Below are 20,052 nucleotides of genomic sequence, written 5' to 3' on the forward strand. Positions count from 1 at the left end.
AGGCTTTGTCTGGAATGCCAGCAAAGCACTACTAAATGCTCCAAGTGACAATATTAGTCAGAGACAGTTGTTAGTAAGATTAGTAAGTACAAATCGAGTAAGTTAGCACAATCCTAATTCTGATGGTATATTTAATATATATCTATTGCAAACAGTCACGCATGGAAGAAACTAAAACTGAATTAAACTAAATGAATAGCTGAGGACATCACATATTGTGCATTACACAGGATCTGTTCAATACTCACCACAAAATTACGAATTGATCTGTGAAATATTGTTCCATCATAATAGTTCTTCTTGCACAATTTGATAAAGTTTTCACAGGTCCGGGGTGTCTGAAAGACAAACAGAAGTCTGAATTAAGCCTTTGGCAATCAAATGGGTCATTACAGTGTTTACAAGAATCGCTTCTAATTTGTGCCTTACGAAGAAACAGCCACACAGGACTTGAAGAGGAATGAGTCTGTCTACAGAAAAAAAATAAAATATATGTTCTTTTAAAGCATACAGTATAAAGTATAAAGGAGAGACATGCACTGTGCTAAATAAATTAAACCCAGACCTTCCAACTAGCACAAAGCAGTACTGAACACTAGCTCAGATAACGTGAGCTCCCAGTAGACATAATGACGGTAAAAGCAGATAAGCTCAGAGACTTTCAAGTAACTCAGTTCCAGCAGCGTATCACAATCCTGTTCCAAAGGGGGACTTATAGCACTGAAAAATGTTAAATTTCCCAGAGTAAAAAAAAACCTGACTGCCCTGCTGCATTATTTCAAAGTGAACAGACTGAAGCTAACTGGGAGAGAAACAGCATTTGGTCCTCTTTACCACTTGAAACTGAAAATGGGACTGACCCCAGAAGCCACTGGACCATAGGAAAAATAAAAAAGACAACTTGTTTAGCAGAGACGCTAAATATATTGCCAACTTCTCATTTGCTTTTACAGTACAAATTAAAGCTATTTATTTGAACTTATGGGCCATGGCATTCAACTGTACCTTTTGAAAAACTTTACTGTCTACCTAATTATCCTTCCACTGTAATTGTCTGGATTCTCTTCTCTGCAATTCTAAAATACCTTAGGATGTACAAATGCAAGTATGGAAAAAGCCTGTTTTCTATACTTGGACATGTTTTCCAGCTCCAGTGTGAATTATGTGCGTAAATATATTTCTTTTGCAAAACAATACATCTAACTAATCTGAGTTGTCACAGGCCTTGAAAATATCCGTATTGTGGTATGTGCTTGCAAGTGAAGCACCAGCATGAGTTGCAGTGTCTGTAAATGAGCACACACAAGAAGCCTCTTTCTGTAAGACACTGATTCACTCTGCACTGGTATGACATCATTCTTGGTCTGAGGGCTGCAGAGAGACAGAGTGAGACTGAACCATGCAACCTGGAGTGGCTTAGAAGCAAAAATATACAGCAAGCCTGATTACAGTCATTTAAGGATGAAATAATTTCAATCTTTTTAAAAGCAGAGCCATGTAAGTGTTCACCCAGAACCCTAAAGACCTTCAATTTTCTCATGTGAAACACAGTCATTCTCAGCTCTCTTTTATTTACACCGAGATGTCTCTTATCCAAACAAACTCTACCTGCCACCATAAATTCTTTATAATGATTCCTTCTTACTTGCTCTACAGATACTGATGGCAGTTGTCAGCTAGGCCACAACTGGAAAAATAAACTCTAATACAATCTTACACCAGCTATTATGTCAGATTTCCTATATATTTAATTACTGCTTTAAAATGGTAATGGTACCATAACGGATTTATGGTAGAATACTACTGGGAAATGTATTTTGGTAGCATCCTGAAAGCAACTTGTAAGTAAACATACTCCACAAAAATTCTTTCAAACAATAGGAGGTTTTCCCATAGTTTCAATGTTCACAACAAATTTGAATTTTTTTCCTGGAATTTGCCATATATGCTTGAAAATAATCTTTGTACATAACCTTCCAAGTAAAATTCAACCCCTGAAGAATCATTTGTGCAGCATATGCTTCCTTTATAAGACAATATCATAAGAACCTTGATCTTAACCTAGTGCTATTAGTTATCACTCATGGAAAGTGTCAGTAAGGATAAAAATAAGCATAAAAAATTTCTTTATGAATCAGAAATGGAATCAGCAGCTTTTAGCCAGAGGCACTTTATCTCATGAGAACCAAGAACTCTTCGGAGAGAAAGACACAGTTAATAAGTTCTCTGGGGGGAATATAGCAACCTGTAATTAATTAAGAAAAATGAAGTCAGGCAAAAGACCGAGTCCCCTGGAAATACACACATACACACATCCCAATCTGTCCTCAACTAGCACAAAGTTGACAACCCAATATAGATTTCCTATTTATTTTCAAAACAAGGATTTGTAAAATATACATCAAAGAACCTGACTCTGGTAATGTATTTTTTATGCAGGACCGATGCTCACCCTTCTCTCTGAATGGATTATTATGTCTTTTCCCCAAACAAGCTTTTCAAATGTAACTGCAGAAATATTTAGCATACATGCAATAAGCACTTCACTATAAGGTTTTCTTTAAATAACTGCCACCAAATTGGTTCCCATGGCCACCTCATGCATCATACAGATACGTTTGGCAGGTAAACAGTTCCTTAGCAACATTACCATTACCTTTCATGGTGCTTTTAGTAGACACAAATAAAAAGGTTTGATTCAATCAGTAATAAAACCCAGTTTCAGTCATGCAGTTGATCTAGAATATCTGGCTCAGATTATCTGATTTATTCAAAGATGTTAATGTTCTTACCACTTGTCTCACACTGCCAAGCATATTTCAGGGACTTTTTAAAGCAGCATACTGCCCAAAGCAGGATAAAAAAAGCTTGAGGTTTATAGGGAAGGCGTAGATCGTCTGTAATGAAGCTACGTTCTGCACTGACCATACAAACAAGGCCAGTCTTTGAAGTCTTTGTTCCAACTACAAAGACTGATGAGAAATATATATAAACAAACCTGACTGCTACTTAAGTGTATGATCTTGTGGAAGATGTCAGACTTGCAGTCTTGGAATGCAAAACTGTCTACTTCTTCAGAAAGCAGACTCCACACTGTTTGCCTCACACCATTTCTGAAGGAGAAAGGGATGGTGAAGGCACCTGGAAATGCAGAAGTGCAGGAGGCAACACTGGTTTCTTGTTGCCTTATTATTGTCAATGGGCTCCAAGCTTTTCACTCCTGACTGGTTTTTATTCAAACTGACCACAACAGCAGGAGCTGACTTTTCCCTCTTCACTCTTTTTACAGTAAGCAGGAAATTATCTGAATTATTTTAATCTGCTGACTATGATTGAAACATATATGTAAGGAAATCAAGGGAATAATGACACCTTAGTTTGTTAACCTGTTGATCTGAAAGACACTGACAGAAAAGGGGTTATTTTTTAAATCCACTGCAGTATCTTCTCAGAAGGACGCAGTGATCGTCCTAGGAAGTCAAATTAAAAAGTTTCGGAAGGCTTTTCTCTCCAAAGAGTGTAGTAGGACAGCCCTGAGAAATCCTTCTTTTCTTTGGTCAAGTTGGGACCATGTAAGTTAACACTGTGTCTCTGTATCACATCCTTCGACTTAAAGATATTTCTCTCTCCAAATGACAAACAGCAAGAAGAAGAAAAAAAACCTTATTTATACCAAAAATGAGTCTTCTGCTCCAACTCTGCTCCCTGTTTGTAGATGCCAGATAACTGTCTTTCAGCTGCTGAAAATTCACACCCAAGACAAGTGATAACATTTTAATAAACGGTTTGAGAGGAATCCAGAAGAACACTTTTCTCAGAAGATGACACAAATGCTTTGCTTGGCTCACAGAAATGTACATTTAATGGGGCAACAGCCCAATGGTTTTCTAATTATGTTTAAGTCTCCATTCAGGTAACATACTCAGTAGGCAACTTTACATGGAAATACCAGCACTCCACCAGTTACTAGGCCCAGACTAATTTCAGAAGTCGAGAGACTGCTGCACAGGTACTGGGAAACATTCAAGAAAGGAATATACAATTTAGAAAACTAAAGCAAAATAGAAAAAAAACCCCTGACTCCTTACTATAAAACTGTAGGAGATACGAAGATTTTATCTTGTTCCACATTCAAGTATTAACTGTGCCAATTTTAGTTTCCTTTTTGCCATCAAATGTGGCTCCAAAACAGACAAAATTCATCTCTCCTGCTGCATGCCCAGAACTGAGTGGTAAGCCTAACCAAGCCAGGTCACTATCAGATTTCTCAGTTTGCAGGTCTCCTTACTCATGTTAAAATTGATCATTATATTTGTAAAAGTTACCTTAACTCAGAATTTGTATTGGGCAGTTGAAGAGCCAACCAGAAATAGATTAAAAACCTGCAGCACTCCTGTTGCCAAGGTACAGGAGATGGGAAAAGAAGAAGTTCTGAGTCGTTGCCATGACTGCAAGGAAGAAGGGTTTACTATGTGAAGAGCTAATCATTTCAAAATGCTCTATCCCTTGAGGTTGTGCATGAACCTTGAAGAGAAATTTCACACTAAGCATTCAGAAGCTGTCATTCGCACATCTGTATAATTTCCCTGTGCTAATTCTACTTCCCTTTTATTTCTTTTTGTCTCTCTAAATTGGATGAACCATAGTAGCTGCACTAAACTACAGAGCCTTGATATATGCTCATTAACCCCATGTTTCAAAGCAGAAATAATCTGAAATAATGAAAAGCTCGCTCCTCACAAATTAAAATTACATTATACAGCCTTCATCTTATCACACAAATGCCAGAATCCTGCTACTAAGAGGCATGAACTAGTGATGGAAATTTCTAAAGCTTCAAACGAAGCCTGCAGTTTTTTTAACACAGCTCTCCTTTAAAATGCAAGGGGGATTTTGTTTTGCTTTAGTCCATTTATGTACTTTCTTTTCTTTTTTACATAGAGCATTTTCACTCTTGTAATAGTTCATTCTAGCAAGTCTGCTAATGCTTGAGCACATACAGAGGTGATTTGGTAAGGTTTAAATTTATCCCTTTCAATCTGCAATCCTCATAGCCTATCCATCCCACAGGAAAGAACTCACCCTAATAGAAGCTTGGCTTTACTTAGTGCTTACTCAGAGACAATTGTAATGGAGCAGTTTTTGGAATCACCATCTACCAGGTGCAAATGTCTGTTCCCTCCACTAAGTCATGGAAAGAAATTTGACATATAAGTGTATCCTGTGTGTTTCAATGCATAATACTGTACCGGAAGGCAATTTAAGTGACCCTATTTCACTTTGCACCAATGGACTAGGAGCACACTCCATTTGTTTCAGAGCAAGAGGGACAAGGAAATCCAGAACTCTACAAAGCCCACTGCAAAAGCACAGGGAGAGTTTCACTGCAGGAAGCCCATGACATTTCCTGCAGGAGAAGTGTTTACTATAGACCCGAACATCACCCCCTGCCAGCTCCACTTCCCTGCTAACAGTTCCCCTACATGCAAGAGGGGTTGAGGTGGTGACAGGTTATGGTGGCAAACAACAGCTGCCTATGGTGGTTCAGTTCAAACAAGACATAGTTCATGTAAGGGACACCATTCTCAATCTGGTCATGCAGTGAGCAAACACGTTCAGGTCAATTTATGATCTACAACCAGAAAAGCACAGTTCCAGTGAGCACTGGGAGAGATGAAAGCTGGGGGGTAAAGCAGTTGGCCAGACTCTTACTGATACTAAAAAGGACCAGAACAAGAAAACTACGCCTCAGGTAATAGATTGCTGACTTGATAGTAACATTTGCCTGCTTTGCTACCTCAAAGCCTCAAAAGTTTGCTCAGTACAAAGAGCAGAATTACAGCAATCTTATTATACAGAAACCCACTATACTTTAGTTAGCTATTTAGCAAAGATTCCAGCAGATAGCTAAATTTCACTTTTCAAAGACATTTCTTCCACAGTACTGACATTAATGATGCTACCAAAAACTTTTTCAAAGTCTAAGCAAGATGCTCAGCTTCGACAAGATGCCAACAAAAAAATGACACACTCCAGTTTTATTTTTCACTTTTCTGAAAGTACAATCAATCAGTTTAGCTGAGCACTACTCAAGTTAAACAAGGCATCTAATTCACTCATCTAATTTGTCAATGTTAACTACCAGCTCTCAGAGGCAAAGTCATCATTCCTAGCCACAGTCACCACTTTTCCTCTAACTTTTATTTATTGCAGTGGTAGAAATGAAAACAATCCTCTCCTCAGTGTCAAATTTGTCAGTCACACAAGGGTTGAGGAGCCTATCAGACAGTGTGGTGCAGGGCTGGGTGCTGATGAGGATGGGGATGGTAAGCACGACACAGCACTCGTAGGTACAGTCTAAATGAGGATGCAACTTAAATTGCTTGAGCAGCCTCCAATAGCTGTAAAAGTTGGAGTCTCGCAGGTCCCACTGCGGGTCCCTGGCATTTCGTCAGTCTGCAACTGACTGCACATAAATTCCACCTTTTTAGAAGATGCAACCTGTAACTGCTTCCACGCTAGACAGTGAAGCTCTGGTAATTGTCAGCCTCCCAAGGTCACCCCGCTCTCATCAGAGGAGCCAAAGCACAAACAAGAAACATGTCAGAGAAAGATGAAGAGCAGCAGCTGTGTAACTCCAAACCACCCGCCTCATCCTCGGGTCCGGGATCACTAAGTGGCAGACACAGCTGGTATGGGATGCCTGCACCATCAAACATCAAAACCCAAGCAACACAATCCAGGAACAATTGATTCTCTCCCAATCCAGCTTATCAGGTGGGCTTGGGTGGTAGAAAGGTTCAAATGCGCAAAACGCCTTCTCACTGATTATCTAACACCAAAGGCTGCCAGGACATCATGCAAAGGGCAGCAGGTGCAGGGACGAGTTCACAGGGATGTGACCAAGCACCTTCCTCAACCCCACACTGAATTCAGGCACAGGCACTGGGGAACACTGGGGATTCCCACTGCCCCTCTGCTGCTGCAAAGCACTTACAACAGCTTTTGCCTTATTCACCTCATGAGTCTTCTCACTTCTGCTCTTCCAATTTTCTCCCCCATCCCACCATGAGGGGAGTGAGCAAGCAGCTGGGTGGTGCTTAGCTGCCCCCAAAGTTAAAAATATTTAAAGTATTATCTTTTAGTCACTGAAGAACAACCTAGAAGTGACCTGTTAATCAATACGGCTGTGCAGAACCATTCTATTCCCAACCACAAAGAAGAGCAATAGGTCTGTCTACCATTGTAGCACTATGAGGAAAAAAAACACCCTGAGAAATAACAGCATCCTCTCTAACAAACATTTTTATCCAGCTGTTCCCCTACTGGAAAAGGGCAATTTTGTTTGTTAGGTTGGTTTTAGTTTCTGTTGATGAGAACTTTCAAAGTTGGAAGTTGCCGCTCTGTCTACAATGACCTATTTTGATGAAAAAAAATAAAAATTAAACAACCCATTTACAACCATGCCAAGACCACTGTATTTCATCCCTACAGCCATATTACTGAGTGAACACACACTGGTAAAACACCAGCGAGGTATCTGCCAGACAGTGTCACAATGACGCTGACAGAAAGTGAGCAGAATGAACGTTTAAATCCTAAAGAAGAGATTCAGGGAGAAGGGGAACCTTGTCATGCCAGGAGGTCAAAGAATTTTTTCAGCAAATCACTTACTTCCCACTGGAAATGGATAAGAAGTTTACAGGCCTCTGATCTTCAGAACAGTCCCTCACACAAAAGGAGAGATGATTTCAAAGAAGAGGGGCTGGACTACACATTTATAGATCACAGGCATATTTAACAGGTCAGAGGGCCTCAAAAGATTAAAACAGCAGTGTTAGTAAAATAATGGCTTCTTCAGATAGTTATGCCAAGACATCATCATTAAGCAAAGTTTGCCAGGTCCTAAAACCTCAAAAAGTATTTGTGGAGTGCTGGATGGAGCTTTGAAATCCATCTCCCATTATGCTTTGTTATGCCAACTTGCCCTTAAACTTTAAAGTATTAAACCTGAGAGAGACAGGCAAATTGACAAAACCTGTTGTGGCAGTTACAGATTAGTATTTAATTACCACTATTGGCATGTGTTTAACCACCAGATCCCTACCACTTGGATGAAGAGAACTCACAAAGGAGAAAAGGGTGACCAAACCACCTGTTCATCACTTTGACAGGGTCTTCTGGAGCTGGTATATTTATTTATATGTATTTATATATATATATTTCCATGGCAGGATCAAACAAAAAACATACAAGCGCTAAAGAAAGCCTCAAAGCAACCTACAGGCAAAGGCAGGAAGTTTTATTCCCTTTCACAAGTGCAGAGACCAGGAGTCTACTACTCTGTCTATTCTCCTGCGGGGCTGCGGATTCTAACAGGCAGCCTAGGCTATTTGCATAGCTGCACTCCAGCAACCAGGCACCCATGATACATGCCTGGGAATTCAAAATTATGCCCATATTTATTACTCATTGTGAAACAGAAACTGGGATGGCACTGATTCAAAAAAAATCCATAACCAAATAACAAAAGCCAAACCATAGAGTAAGTCTGTGGCAAAGGCACAGAATTCAGGGGTTACCAGCTCCTAGTTCTCCACTCCATCCATTACACCACACTGCTTTTCTACTTCCACATCCAAGTCAGTTTGACATTTTGCACAGGGTGAAGTCTCCACCCTGCCTTAGGAGGCTGCTCCACCATCTACAAGGTACAACTACATCGCTATAGTGACCGATACTGCAGAACACACACAGACGATATAGACAACTTTTCCCAGCAACATCCTGATTAAAGTAACTTGAGAAGACTAGAAAAATCACAGTAAATAAAATGCAAGAAATCCAGTGACATTAATTGCCTTTCATCAGTTATTTCTTCATAATTTACTTGTTTGGCGATGCATAAGACTACAGCTGAAAGAGTAACACTTGTTGGATGCTGTTAAACCTCCTGTACTTGCCAACACTACTTCTGGCAAGTAGAATTTTTGTAAGTTTGTTTCCAATTAGCGTATACAACAAATGTTGCTTATGCCCAGCTGAACTCAGCTTCCTGGAAAACATCCCTAACAAATGGCCATCTGATTAGTCCCCATCAGGACGAACATACTGTATCTGAGTAAGAAGAGAGGGAGAAAAACAAATGGCAGCAAAGAGCACTAGGCACACTGCTATGATGCGAAGAGAGAACAGTAGTGTACCTTTGCTCATTTGAGGCACAAATTCAAAAGGGTGGAAAAACATCCAGCTTATCTTCCAAAGTCTTTTTGTTGCCTTTTTTCAGGTCAATGATTTAAGCCACACATCATCTTTCTGCAACCTAAGTGAAGTTTTCTGATGCTCTGAACAAGTGATTTCAAGCACAGAAATATCTGGATTCTCACCCTATTTCATGCTCTCCTTCTGAATCCTGTCACCAAGTAACTGATGACTTCAATCATACTGCAGCACTGATTTCCTCCCCTGGATCAATACAAAACACTCTTTGATTAGGTTTTTGGTGCTAGGAAGAATCTCATCACTATCAATCTTATTGATTGGCACCATAAAGTATATGAAGATCCCTAGATTTATTTTTAAACAAGTTTCCACTTGTCCATATGGACCGAACTCCAAACAATCCATGCTGCCAGATAGCTCACAAAAAACGGGAAGGAAAGGAGTCAGAAGAACTGTGAAGGGAGAGGCTCAAGTCAGCTACTGAAGACAGAGACATGGGGCAGACTTCAGAAGAAGTGAAGACTGCTGAGAGCACAACAGCAAGAACACTTTGCTTAAATATGGCCCATAGGCATGACAATACAACTGAAGACTCAGTAGACATACACTGTTAAGACAGCAAGTATGTCACTTGCTGTTGTGTCCTCAGCAAGGAGACTTCCATTCAAAGGGTATATTGAAATCTAACCTGTAAGACTATTTTAAAATCTAATTTGAATGTTACAAGTCCACAGGCATCCATCACATTTATATAGCAACTTCATCCTCAATCTTCCTAATGCATATGACAATCGTGTACTTGCAAGTACTGTACAAATATAACCACAGCTTCCATAACAAGCAGAGCACAGGATATCACTCAGCAATTAGAAACAGGAGCCTGTGGTCAGGTCAAGACAACAACCAGGAAGGCAGCCTTCAGTCTTTAAAAAGGGAAGCTATGCACCACTGTAATACAGCTTACATATCATATACTTGCTCCTGCAGTTGCACTGCTTGAGAAAGTGTATGTATGAATTCCCCAAATCACATATATTTTGCCTGAATTCAAATAGCAATGATAACCTAATAATGCTATTGGCTCTCTCCTTCACTTAAGTAGCACTGATCCATGTGTTGAATCCATGGGTCCCAAATCTTCTGGTGATCTAAATGTGTATCAGTACAGTGCTTTGGGCTGAAATTTGTTTCTCCATTTCTTTCTGAAAAGTCAAGGTACTACCCATGCTAACTACGTGAAAAATCACAAAGGCTGAAAAATCAGCTATCAAATAGCCTGTGCAACATTAATTTGGGTGAGCCATATGATATAGTCCAATTCCTCCTGACTGCATTCAAGGATCCACATTTTACACTTTTTCAGGAAAAGCAAATCCTATGTATAAACCATTTCACCACACAGTTCTAAATAGCTCCCAAAACTGGTTCAGCTTATGCACTGAATAAGACAGAAGAGCTAACAAAAAAAATCAGCATATGATTAATTAAGACTATTACCATGCATATTCACAAGCAGAGTAAAATGGATGTGTTTAGAAAAGTTTGATTTTGGCATTTCCTCATTTTCTATGCTTGTCTTTGCAATCTCAATAGATCCACTGTGCTGATCTGTGACCTATATGTATGTTACATGTTTGTAAGATATTTTCTCTGTCTGCACTGAGCTACCTTATGTGCCTAACCTCAGTGTGATTCAGGAAAACCAAAGTTAGAAGCACAAACTCCTTATATAGTAAAGGGAGAAAAACAGGCGCCTCCCGGAAGAAGTGATTTAATAGACCTAGGATGATGACCTAAAGTGGATGTTGTGAAAACCTCCTTAAAGAAGCAAGTTTTTCCTACTTATTCTAAATATATATCTTTTCCTCTCTGCAGTGCCAAAGGTCTGTTTAATTCACATAGATATAATCGACACAAAGAAATGAACAGATGGCTAAAGGCTAGGGTTCATGCAGGTCTGGCTGTGTAAAATAGTGCACACTTTGAATGTGTGCATGAGGAAGCAGTGTGTGTGAAAGGGAGGTGAACAGGAATTCATCGGTAACAAAGGAAACACAATGGATATCATCCAGGAAGTTTATAATGGGCAGTTGAGACTGGGTCCTCAGGACTGAGTGACACTGGTTACACATGTGGCCCAAAACCCCCATGCTGATAAGAATAGCTGCAGTCAGCCTGCATTAGCTGGGAGCCAGTTTGAGAACATATGGCATAACAAATGATTCAATGCAATCTGCTCATTCTGCTGCTTCCCCCAAATATTGCTGTACTAACATCCTCTGCTTTTTGCCTTATTATATAGTGTTACTATTTAAGATCATGGAAAACACCTGTAGGGATGACAGGGATCTACAGAATTACTAGCATGACAGGCTGCTGTGGAGATTCTCATATTGTTTCCACAGATCAGCTTGAGATGCGCACACAGATCTTGCTTCTTACTCGTGTGACAGAAAGGAAGAGAAAGGAAAGGCTTGTCCTGTTTACTCCTTTCCCCCACCCCCTCCAGGCAGAAAAGGATGCATCCTCCCAGTGCATCTCGGGATTTCACACCAGGGACCCCAGCTCCCAGCCAGCACCGCTGTCCTTAAATTCTGTGAGGGTCACAACAAGCAGAAGTTTTACCATTTAAATCCCTATTCATATCCTTCAACTTCCTAAAGCATCTACCTTCAGGCCTATAATAAAAAATCTCAGTAAACAATGGAAGGTTTGAGCTTTTCACACTGAAAACTTTTTTCCTTTTATAGCTGTGGTTATACAAACAAATAAGCAAGCACATGATCAAGCAGTGACGTCTGAGACATCAGTGTCGCCACAACTCATCCGTCTATCCTAAGTCTTGCCATATTTATTATTTTAAGAGCCATAGATTCCTCCAGAATCAGACTGTACTGACAATAAAAAACTGTAGTCCATTGTTTTTTTATTAAATGTCTACCTCTTAATGGCAAAGGGAAGATGCTTGAGAACTTGAACCTTAAAAACTGGAACAGCAGGAAATAAAAAACATACTCTAAGGTTTTCATATAGGTTTGCTCTTTAAGCTCAAGATTTAGAAGCAAATTAACCATTTCCTGAGTTCTTAACTACAAGTACTCCGGCTGACAGACTGCTCGCAGTTTCACTGAGGTTCTTTTCCTGGTTCTGCCAAGTAACCTGCTGTGTAACCCTGGGTTATTCTCTCTTCCCTGTGCTCTTCCTTCTTTTTTATCTCTACCTTCCTTGTCACTGGGTCACTATTAGAGCTTTGAAGCTCTAAACATATACTTTGACATGCTGTAAGCAGTCCACTAAAATGTATCAGATTACTCACAGAGAACATTTACACATACAGGAGGATAATATATAAAATAATATATATACATTCGCAATTTATATTATAAACCAACTGAAAGCTAGTTATTTATCAGTATCTATTACAGCTACAAAGTATTCCTTTCTTTTGACATTTCCATTGCCAGCTCCTACTCTGTCTGTTATCTAAAGAGATTCATTTTATGGGCACACAGTACCATATCACAGTGCAGCTCCAAGTTTAGGTCTCCCTTATTAGTGTGAAGTCGCACATAGCCCTTCTTCTTCACGTATGTGTATCTCACAACATCTTCATCAATAGCAGCTGTATCAAAGCAAAATACAATAATTAGCTCTCTGGAAGCTTATTCACTGATCTTTAGAAATCATCAGAAAACAACTTGCTAGACCCTACTGTCTGACCTCTTCCCCTGGAGTGCTAGGTCTTCAGGGAATGTACTCTGCAATTCATCTATGATAACCTCACATTAATCTCTGTGCAAAACACTTTCCATTACAGAAAACCACCAACTCCTCAAGAGCCAACAGTATAATCTATACCTTAAAGTAACAGAACCATTCAATATTACAAACTGTAATTTTCAAGTAATGTCTACCAACCACCACCGTTATTTTGAAACCAAATTGTTTCTTGTCAAACTTGGAAGCCAAGCAGGTAGTCATCTGTCAACCACAAACTGCTGACATTTGAGGACCTACCCAGTTCTAAAAACAAATGAAGCTGTTACAGAAAACATTACTGGAAAGTCCAACCAAAGGATCAATCTAGGATGTTTCCACTTCCATTTGGTCAAAATGTCCAGTTAGTCAGATGTTTTCAACACTCAAAAGTCACCTGCAGATCACTGTAATCCACCACATAAAGTAACTGAACTTGGTGAATGTAGCTTGAGCAGGGTGCTCAGCCTTTGCACAACTGTGCTACATACTTCTGAATGTGTGTTACATACTTTCTCTTCAGCTGGGAATACTAGACACTCAGCTATTTAATCAATATTCAAACTATTACACTCTACACATTTGTGTTTACGCTGGAGAATGAACAAAAAACTTTACTGTACTAAAATGCATTTTTGCACAACCTTGAAATGCAATGAATCAGACGTTATCACCACAAAATTTGCTGTCATTCTAACCAATACCAGGTTATGCCAAATAGAAGGGCAAGATTTTGTGTGCTATTTAAGGAGAGACTATACTTCATTCCTAACTTACTGAAGTGAATATCCCATTTTGTGGTTCCCAGGCATAGAAAAGGCCTCATTAATTTCAGTTCAACGTAAGTAACTGCCATTCAAAGCCGAAGCTAATTCATAATTGCTCCATTATTTTCAGAATAGCTTAGTGGAAAGTAAAGATATATCTGCTCAGGGAATACATTTCCACAGCATCAGCACTGACCAATTGTCAACGCATTCCTTCGGTCTTCATAACTGTATGTGTGCTAGGGAGCACACTTCAAAATTGGAAGTAAATAAACAGCTTTTATCTAGGTAGTTCTGGTACCTGCTTCGTGTGTAGTTTCAGGCACCATTGCAGTGGAGGTGAAGGAAGCACTTACTGCTCCAGTGGAATAGTGAGCCTGTTTGCAGAGGAAAATGCAAAAGACATTAGATCATAAAATTTATCTATTAAAGATGCTATATAAGCACTAGAAACACACAAATGTTACTCTTCTGAAGGCAGACTTTTCGCTCTAGCTCCTACAGAAAGAAGCAAATGAACAATGAAATGATAATTCTCCATCTGTTGCCCGTAACATTTGCTCTGATGAAATTAGTTAAGGCTTTCTATGCACTGAGCTGAAGGGGCTTATTGCTTATTCTATTAAGAGAATGTATTTGTATGTCCACAGGTGAAGATATGAAAGGAGTACTGCTGGCAAGACATCTGTAAAATTCTCCAGTGTTGCTGAGTAAGTGGAAGGAAAACCCAGTGAACCACAGAGATTCTGCAGAGGAAAGCAAACCATCCCCTCTCCCACACATGGCCCTTCTGCATGCAGAGGCACTATCTCATTGTTCCCAATGACTATTTTGAGCTTTGTAGTTCTCCTGCAGAAAGGAAATGTGAATGTCACACATGGATTTTGTAGTAAATTACAAAGATCTAATAAACCCACAGGTAAGTTTAGTGGCTCTGGGGCAATGCTGGTAAAGAATACAGGTCAGGCTAATGCTCTATCCATAAGGTTACACTGCATCCTATGCAAGTTTTTAGTTATCCCCATCCACATCATTAGCTGACAATCTGACTCTCCAACATGTGTAGAGCTCATTGTTTTCTCACCTCTTTTCTTCCTCCCTACATCTTTTGTTTCTCCATAATGCTATAATGCCCTGAAAATGGGGCAAATATCATCCTACTCCTTGGTCACATACACTTGCATATCTGTCACTAAACCTCATTATTAAAAAGTGTATCCTGCATTGCCATTCATTTCTGTGCAAGTGTAATCAAAGCATGAACACAAATGCATCCCAAAATTATTAAAGAAGAATGTTCTGTCTTGCCAATTTCAAACAGCCTTTGATGTAGGAAATCTAGATGCAGATGAGTTGCTTCTCTTGACAACCATGAACACACAGCAACATGCACCTGGAAGCACATCCTTTAAAACAGTCCGCCAAAAATCCTGCATTCCAGTGGAAAAAAATGGAAAAGCAGCTGTGGATGACTGATATATTTGCCCACACCAGAAATGATTCACTTGCACTGCCCTTAAGGTGTGTTCTCTCTGCCAATAATTGGAGGAAGCAATGCTAAACAAATTCAAAGCAAGAGATTACAACCTGGGAAAAAAGGTTCTGCCAACATATACATCATAACCACATCATAAGGATTCTTCCTTCTTAGTGTGCTCCATTTCTAAAATCATTTAAAATGATTTAACAAAGAGAAATGCATTGATGCATACAATGTATTTCTAAGGGATTCAATATGACTCTCATATTCGTATCTGTGACAAACTTCCATGTAACAGAAAGCAGGGGTAGTGTCTGTTTATACATCAATACAGCCTCTAAGCTGAAAAACATCTATTATCATTCCTGAAGAAGTCAATCAGTGCTAAACTACAAATTAAATCTACTTACTGCATTCAGCTTATCCACTTTCTTCTTTTCAGGAGCCTTCATAGTAGCTGCTAGAATATCATCACCTTTGAATTCCTTATAAAGCTCCAATAAAGTCTCTCGGGTCTCTGTATTTGTATTTTTCAAATAGTAGGATGGATCTAATTTGGCTTTTTCTTCATCTATGTAAGACAAAAGTCAAATCATTCAGAGTTGAAAGAAAAATTCTATGCTGTTCTCCTTCAGTTTATTACATATGTAGTTACACAAAAACCTTCCTGATATTATTTTTACATTTTTTTTTTAATAAAAAGACCTAGTAACTACATTTATTCCTGCAGTAACAGTATCAAACAGCAATGTGTAACACCAATGACAGTACCACTTGAAATGCAGCACAATAAATGCCAGTATGATGAAATACAAGAAAAAAACCCAACAACTTCTAATAAACTACTGCCAGAATTTCTTTGAAACCACTAGAAGTTATTTAAGTTCACACAAGTCTTGTAAAATTTTTATAGAACAATAGAGACAAGATACAGTTGGGTACAATATAAACTCCTGTCTTTTGTCTCCTCACTGAACGGCCAGGCCTGTAATGCAAAAATTCCAAGACTAGATCTTTACCTTGACACAGGAGGAGGAGGAGGCCAGTGACTGGACTGGAGAATTTGATTAATCTTTTTATTTTCACAAGTTTCACTTGTTCTCTCTCTTGCTATGCCTGCTACTTGCTGGATATCAGATATTCCATCTCTGAGATAATAGCCACTTATTTTAGCAGGTAAATGGAAAGAGAGATGCTCGCAGAACTAGTAGCTTTAGAAAAACCCAAAGATGAGCATACTAGACCCAGAAAAACACACCATGCTTAGAATCAGCAAATAGGCCTCATCAAAAACAATTCTAAACCACAAGGGCAAAGAAGAGATTTTTTTCCTTCAGCAGTTTAATATCAGAAAATATTACTAAGCATTTAGCTATCAAAAAAGTCACAAAAGAACTGAGAAGCAAATTTCTTAGGTATCTAGAAAGAAAAAGTATTTTAGATTTTATTATTAACACAATATGGGGACTTTTTTAAAAAATCTATTTCAACTTGGAAGATGCCCACTGTTCTCCAGGAAGAAAGATGGGAAATAGATTGTTGATACATTCAATAAAGAGCCTAGCAGACAGTACGAGAAGATGCAGGTTTTCTTGTCTTGGTTCTAATACAAGGCTAATGGACCTTTTGGCAAATTATTTCCCTCCCCTCTCTTGTCTCTCATCTACCTACTCTTTAAGGATATGGAAAACTTTCCATGTTTGCACAGCACTCAATAGAGACAGTTAATGATTTCTCAAAGAATCATGTCTTCGCTTCAAAATCTGTTAACACCTTCTGATGTGAAAGGGACAGTTTTGACAAGTTATTCACGTTTCCAAGAAGCTTTCAAAGTTACCACTAGCCACTGAGGGATGTCCGTCCAGGAAACTGTCAATTCCATGTCTTCTTCAGAATTTGCATATTTGGGTCGGCTAACCTTACTTCAATTAATCCTTACCTGGATCTATTACTTTTATGTTGTTCTTAACATGAAAGAAGTTCGAGACATTGAACTTATCCAGGTTTGTTGGATCCTGAAAATAGTAATTAAAAAAACAAATATGACTAGTCTGAAGGGCAGACACCACCATAATAAATAACAAATAAGGAGAGAGACAATAACTTCCACATTCTCCAACCCACAGAAAGATGAAAAAAATATAAAGCAATCAACCCCAACTGACATCAGCCAAAAGTCCATTCACAGAAAGCTCCTTAGGGATCTGGAATTTAGTCCCATACATAGTATTACACATATTTTGCCTACTGAAGTTACTAACAGAACGAAGCTGAGTCCACCCCACCCTAGTGAGAAGAAAGAATGAGGAGCTGCAATCCCCTGATTCTCTCCTTCATTCTGTCGTTTGGTGTAGGATCTATGCAAATTCCCATCAGCTATCTCCTATTTGTAACAGTGCGCCTGATGTGCACATGCTCTCTGAATTTATGTAATGCATCTCAAAATGCAAATAAATCTTAGCAAGTCTTTGCAGTCAGAACTGTTTTGATTGGGTTTTTTTTTAATAGTAAAAACTGTGCTTACAAAATTACATTTAAAAAGAAAAATTAATAATTTTAAAAAGCAACAAAAAGTGGTATTATTGAGTGACCACTCAAGGAAAACAGCAAAAATACACAGTCCATTAATTGTGAGTCTTTATCTCTAGGCATCTTTCTACATAACTTTGACCTTTTGTTAGAGAGAGTGAGACAAGGACTGCCCACTGGTAAATAGGTTACATTACACTATTATTAAACAGTCCTTAATCCTCTTCTTACAATGACTTCAAGCTTTTCTCCTCAAGCTCCTCTGCAGCACAGAAAGGTCAAAATATCAGCTCAGGACACTCAGACATTTCTGGAAATTCTATCTTACAGAAAACAATTCCAAACCTAAAATACCAAAATATCTTAATAATATCTTAATAATACGCAATAGTTCCAATTTCAGGAAAAAAATAACACAACATATTATATGAAAAACTGTGACACTAGCATGAACAGTATTATGCCAAATAGATTTAACAAAGCTTCTCAGATCACCAGTGTTGGTAAGAAGTTCTGACAATTCTATCTCCGATAACAGTAATGATTAATACAAGCAGAGCTGGTAGCTCCATCACTTATTAAATGAGCTAATTATGCCTTTTATTCATCCCTGAAATAGTATGCTTCCACCAGAGAGTGCATTTTTCGGTTTACTGCTGGTAGTAAACCCAAACACATTTATGAAATCAAGCTGTGTTATTCTTAGCCTTAATGATGACCTCCTGTCTTTTTGTTGTCTCCTTTTCTAACAACTATGCAATCATTTTCTATTGTTTCTTGTCCCGCTATACCCCTCCAACAGATCTTCATCAAGACATGGACTGCCAAAACCACCCAGATATTTCATCTTTAACATTTTGCATTAGAAATGGATAATCTTTAACTGAAACTACTAAGGAATAGGAAATTTGGACCTGTTTCTTAATCTTTTTTGTATCCTCCGAAACCAGCGCTCAGGTGTATTTATTATTACCTCACATGCAGAGTTATGTATGCATGAATAATCTCAGCCTTGTTCTTTGACAGTCAACAAGATGCATGGAGAAAGTCTGGAGAAAGGGTTCAGCATGTTTCCAGAAGACACTGAGCCCTTTGGGAGCCCTCCTCCCAGATACCCTTCAGTAATCACGAGCTGCAGCTTGCCCACACAAAAATCATTGCCTTGCACATAAAAGTACCACCTCAAAAGCTGAAGGAAGTCAGACTGCCTGCCCTTTCCAGGAAAGGAAAAAAACATTATCTGTGTATTAATATTAATAGCAACAAATGGATTTATATGTCTGCCATGCACAGCAAAGCTGAAGGGCAAGACTGGCTCCTGAAATTGACTTTTCATGGACATGAGGGAGGGCAGAAGACAGCAGTAAAGATGAACCAGAAAATACCTTCATTATATTCCTCTGATTTATTGATTGTTTAATAATCAAAACAAAGGACATCACAACTGCCAGTACCTTATGAAACCAAGTGGTTTGTGCGCAGGGTACCTCGAATCAGATTAGTTCGAGCTGTTCCACAGCCACAGTTCAATCAAACGCTTACCTGCTTTAAACAGCCTAATTTCAGGCACTGAGCACCTCCAGGAAAAATATTTACAGTCTTTTTCCCTGCAAGCGATTTCTCAAAGCTCTCCAAATTGCCACTACCCTCTCCATAGGCAATGCATCCATCATGGTATGAAGGACAGCAGAGGCCATGGGGCAGCTCCCTCTCCTTGCAGACCACAACCATCTGCCTGCTTCCTGAGAGACCTGACACAACCCCAAACCAAAAGGTCCTTCATCACACTGAGGTGAGCCATCAGTTCAAATGGAAACCTCAACAGACGTTTGATGTACAGTGTTTTCCCCTGTGTTCCTGATTCTGCAAAGCAGGCAGCTTGCACTGAGAAAGCAGACAACCCATGCACTACTCCAGAATCAGTTTCCCTCAAAAATGGTTCCTCAAATTGAAATTTGAGCATCATCTTACACAAGACACCTAGGACAAGTGGTTGACATACTGATTCCTCCGTCTAAAATACAGCATCATGATATATTAAAAGTTTGATTAGAATTAGTTTGGCTAGAATTAGATAAGCACACATACTAAGTGCGATACTAAGTTAATCAGAAGACACCATTTGCTTCTACCACCCCAAGAACAGAAACAATCTGACCAGTCCAACCTGTGCTGTGGGAGACACAAACTATTTCCTTACTGTTGTTACCAAGTCCTAAAACACAAGATACACACTTTTTCAGAGGTACATTTTAAAACTACAGAAGGTCTTTAGACATATCACCTCAGGAAGAAAAC

The 20,052-nt window shown here is 39.0% G+C and overlaps 1 protein-coding gene across 1 annotated transcript in view; it reads right to left on the reverse strand.

Moving 5' to 3' along the window:
• Positions 1 to 20,052, reverse strand: part of PPIL2 (peptidylprolyl isomerase like 2) — a 71,137-nt gene that overhangs the window by 25,037 nt on the left and 26,048 nt on the right. The window contains exons 9-13 of the mRNA XM_065693070.1: positions 17,165 to 17,240; positions 15,636 to 15,796; positions 14,047 to 14,122; positions 12,738 to 12,844; positions 249 to 338 (exon numbers count right to left, since the gene is read on the reverse strand). Coding sequence (XP_065549142.1) covers positions 249 to 338; positions 12,738 to 12,844; positions 14,047 to 14,122; positions 15,636 to 15,796; positions 17,165 to 17,240 — 510 coding nt within the window. The remainder of the gene's footprint in view (positions 1 to 248; positions 339 to 12,737; positions 12,845 to 14,046; positions 14,123 to 15,635; positions 15,797 to 17,164; positions 17,241 to 20,052) is intronic.

Source organism: Lathamus discolor, chromosome 12 (genome assembly GCF_037157495.1).
Source record: "Lathamus discolor isolate bLatDis1 chromosome 12, bLatDis1.hap1, whole genome shotgun sequence".
NCBI classification, from domain to species: Eukaryota; Metazoa; Chordata; class Aves; order Psittaciformes; family Psittacidae; genus Lathamus; species Lathamus discolor.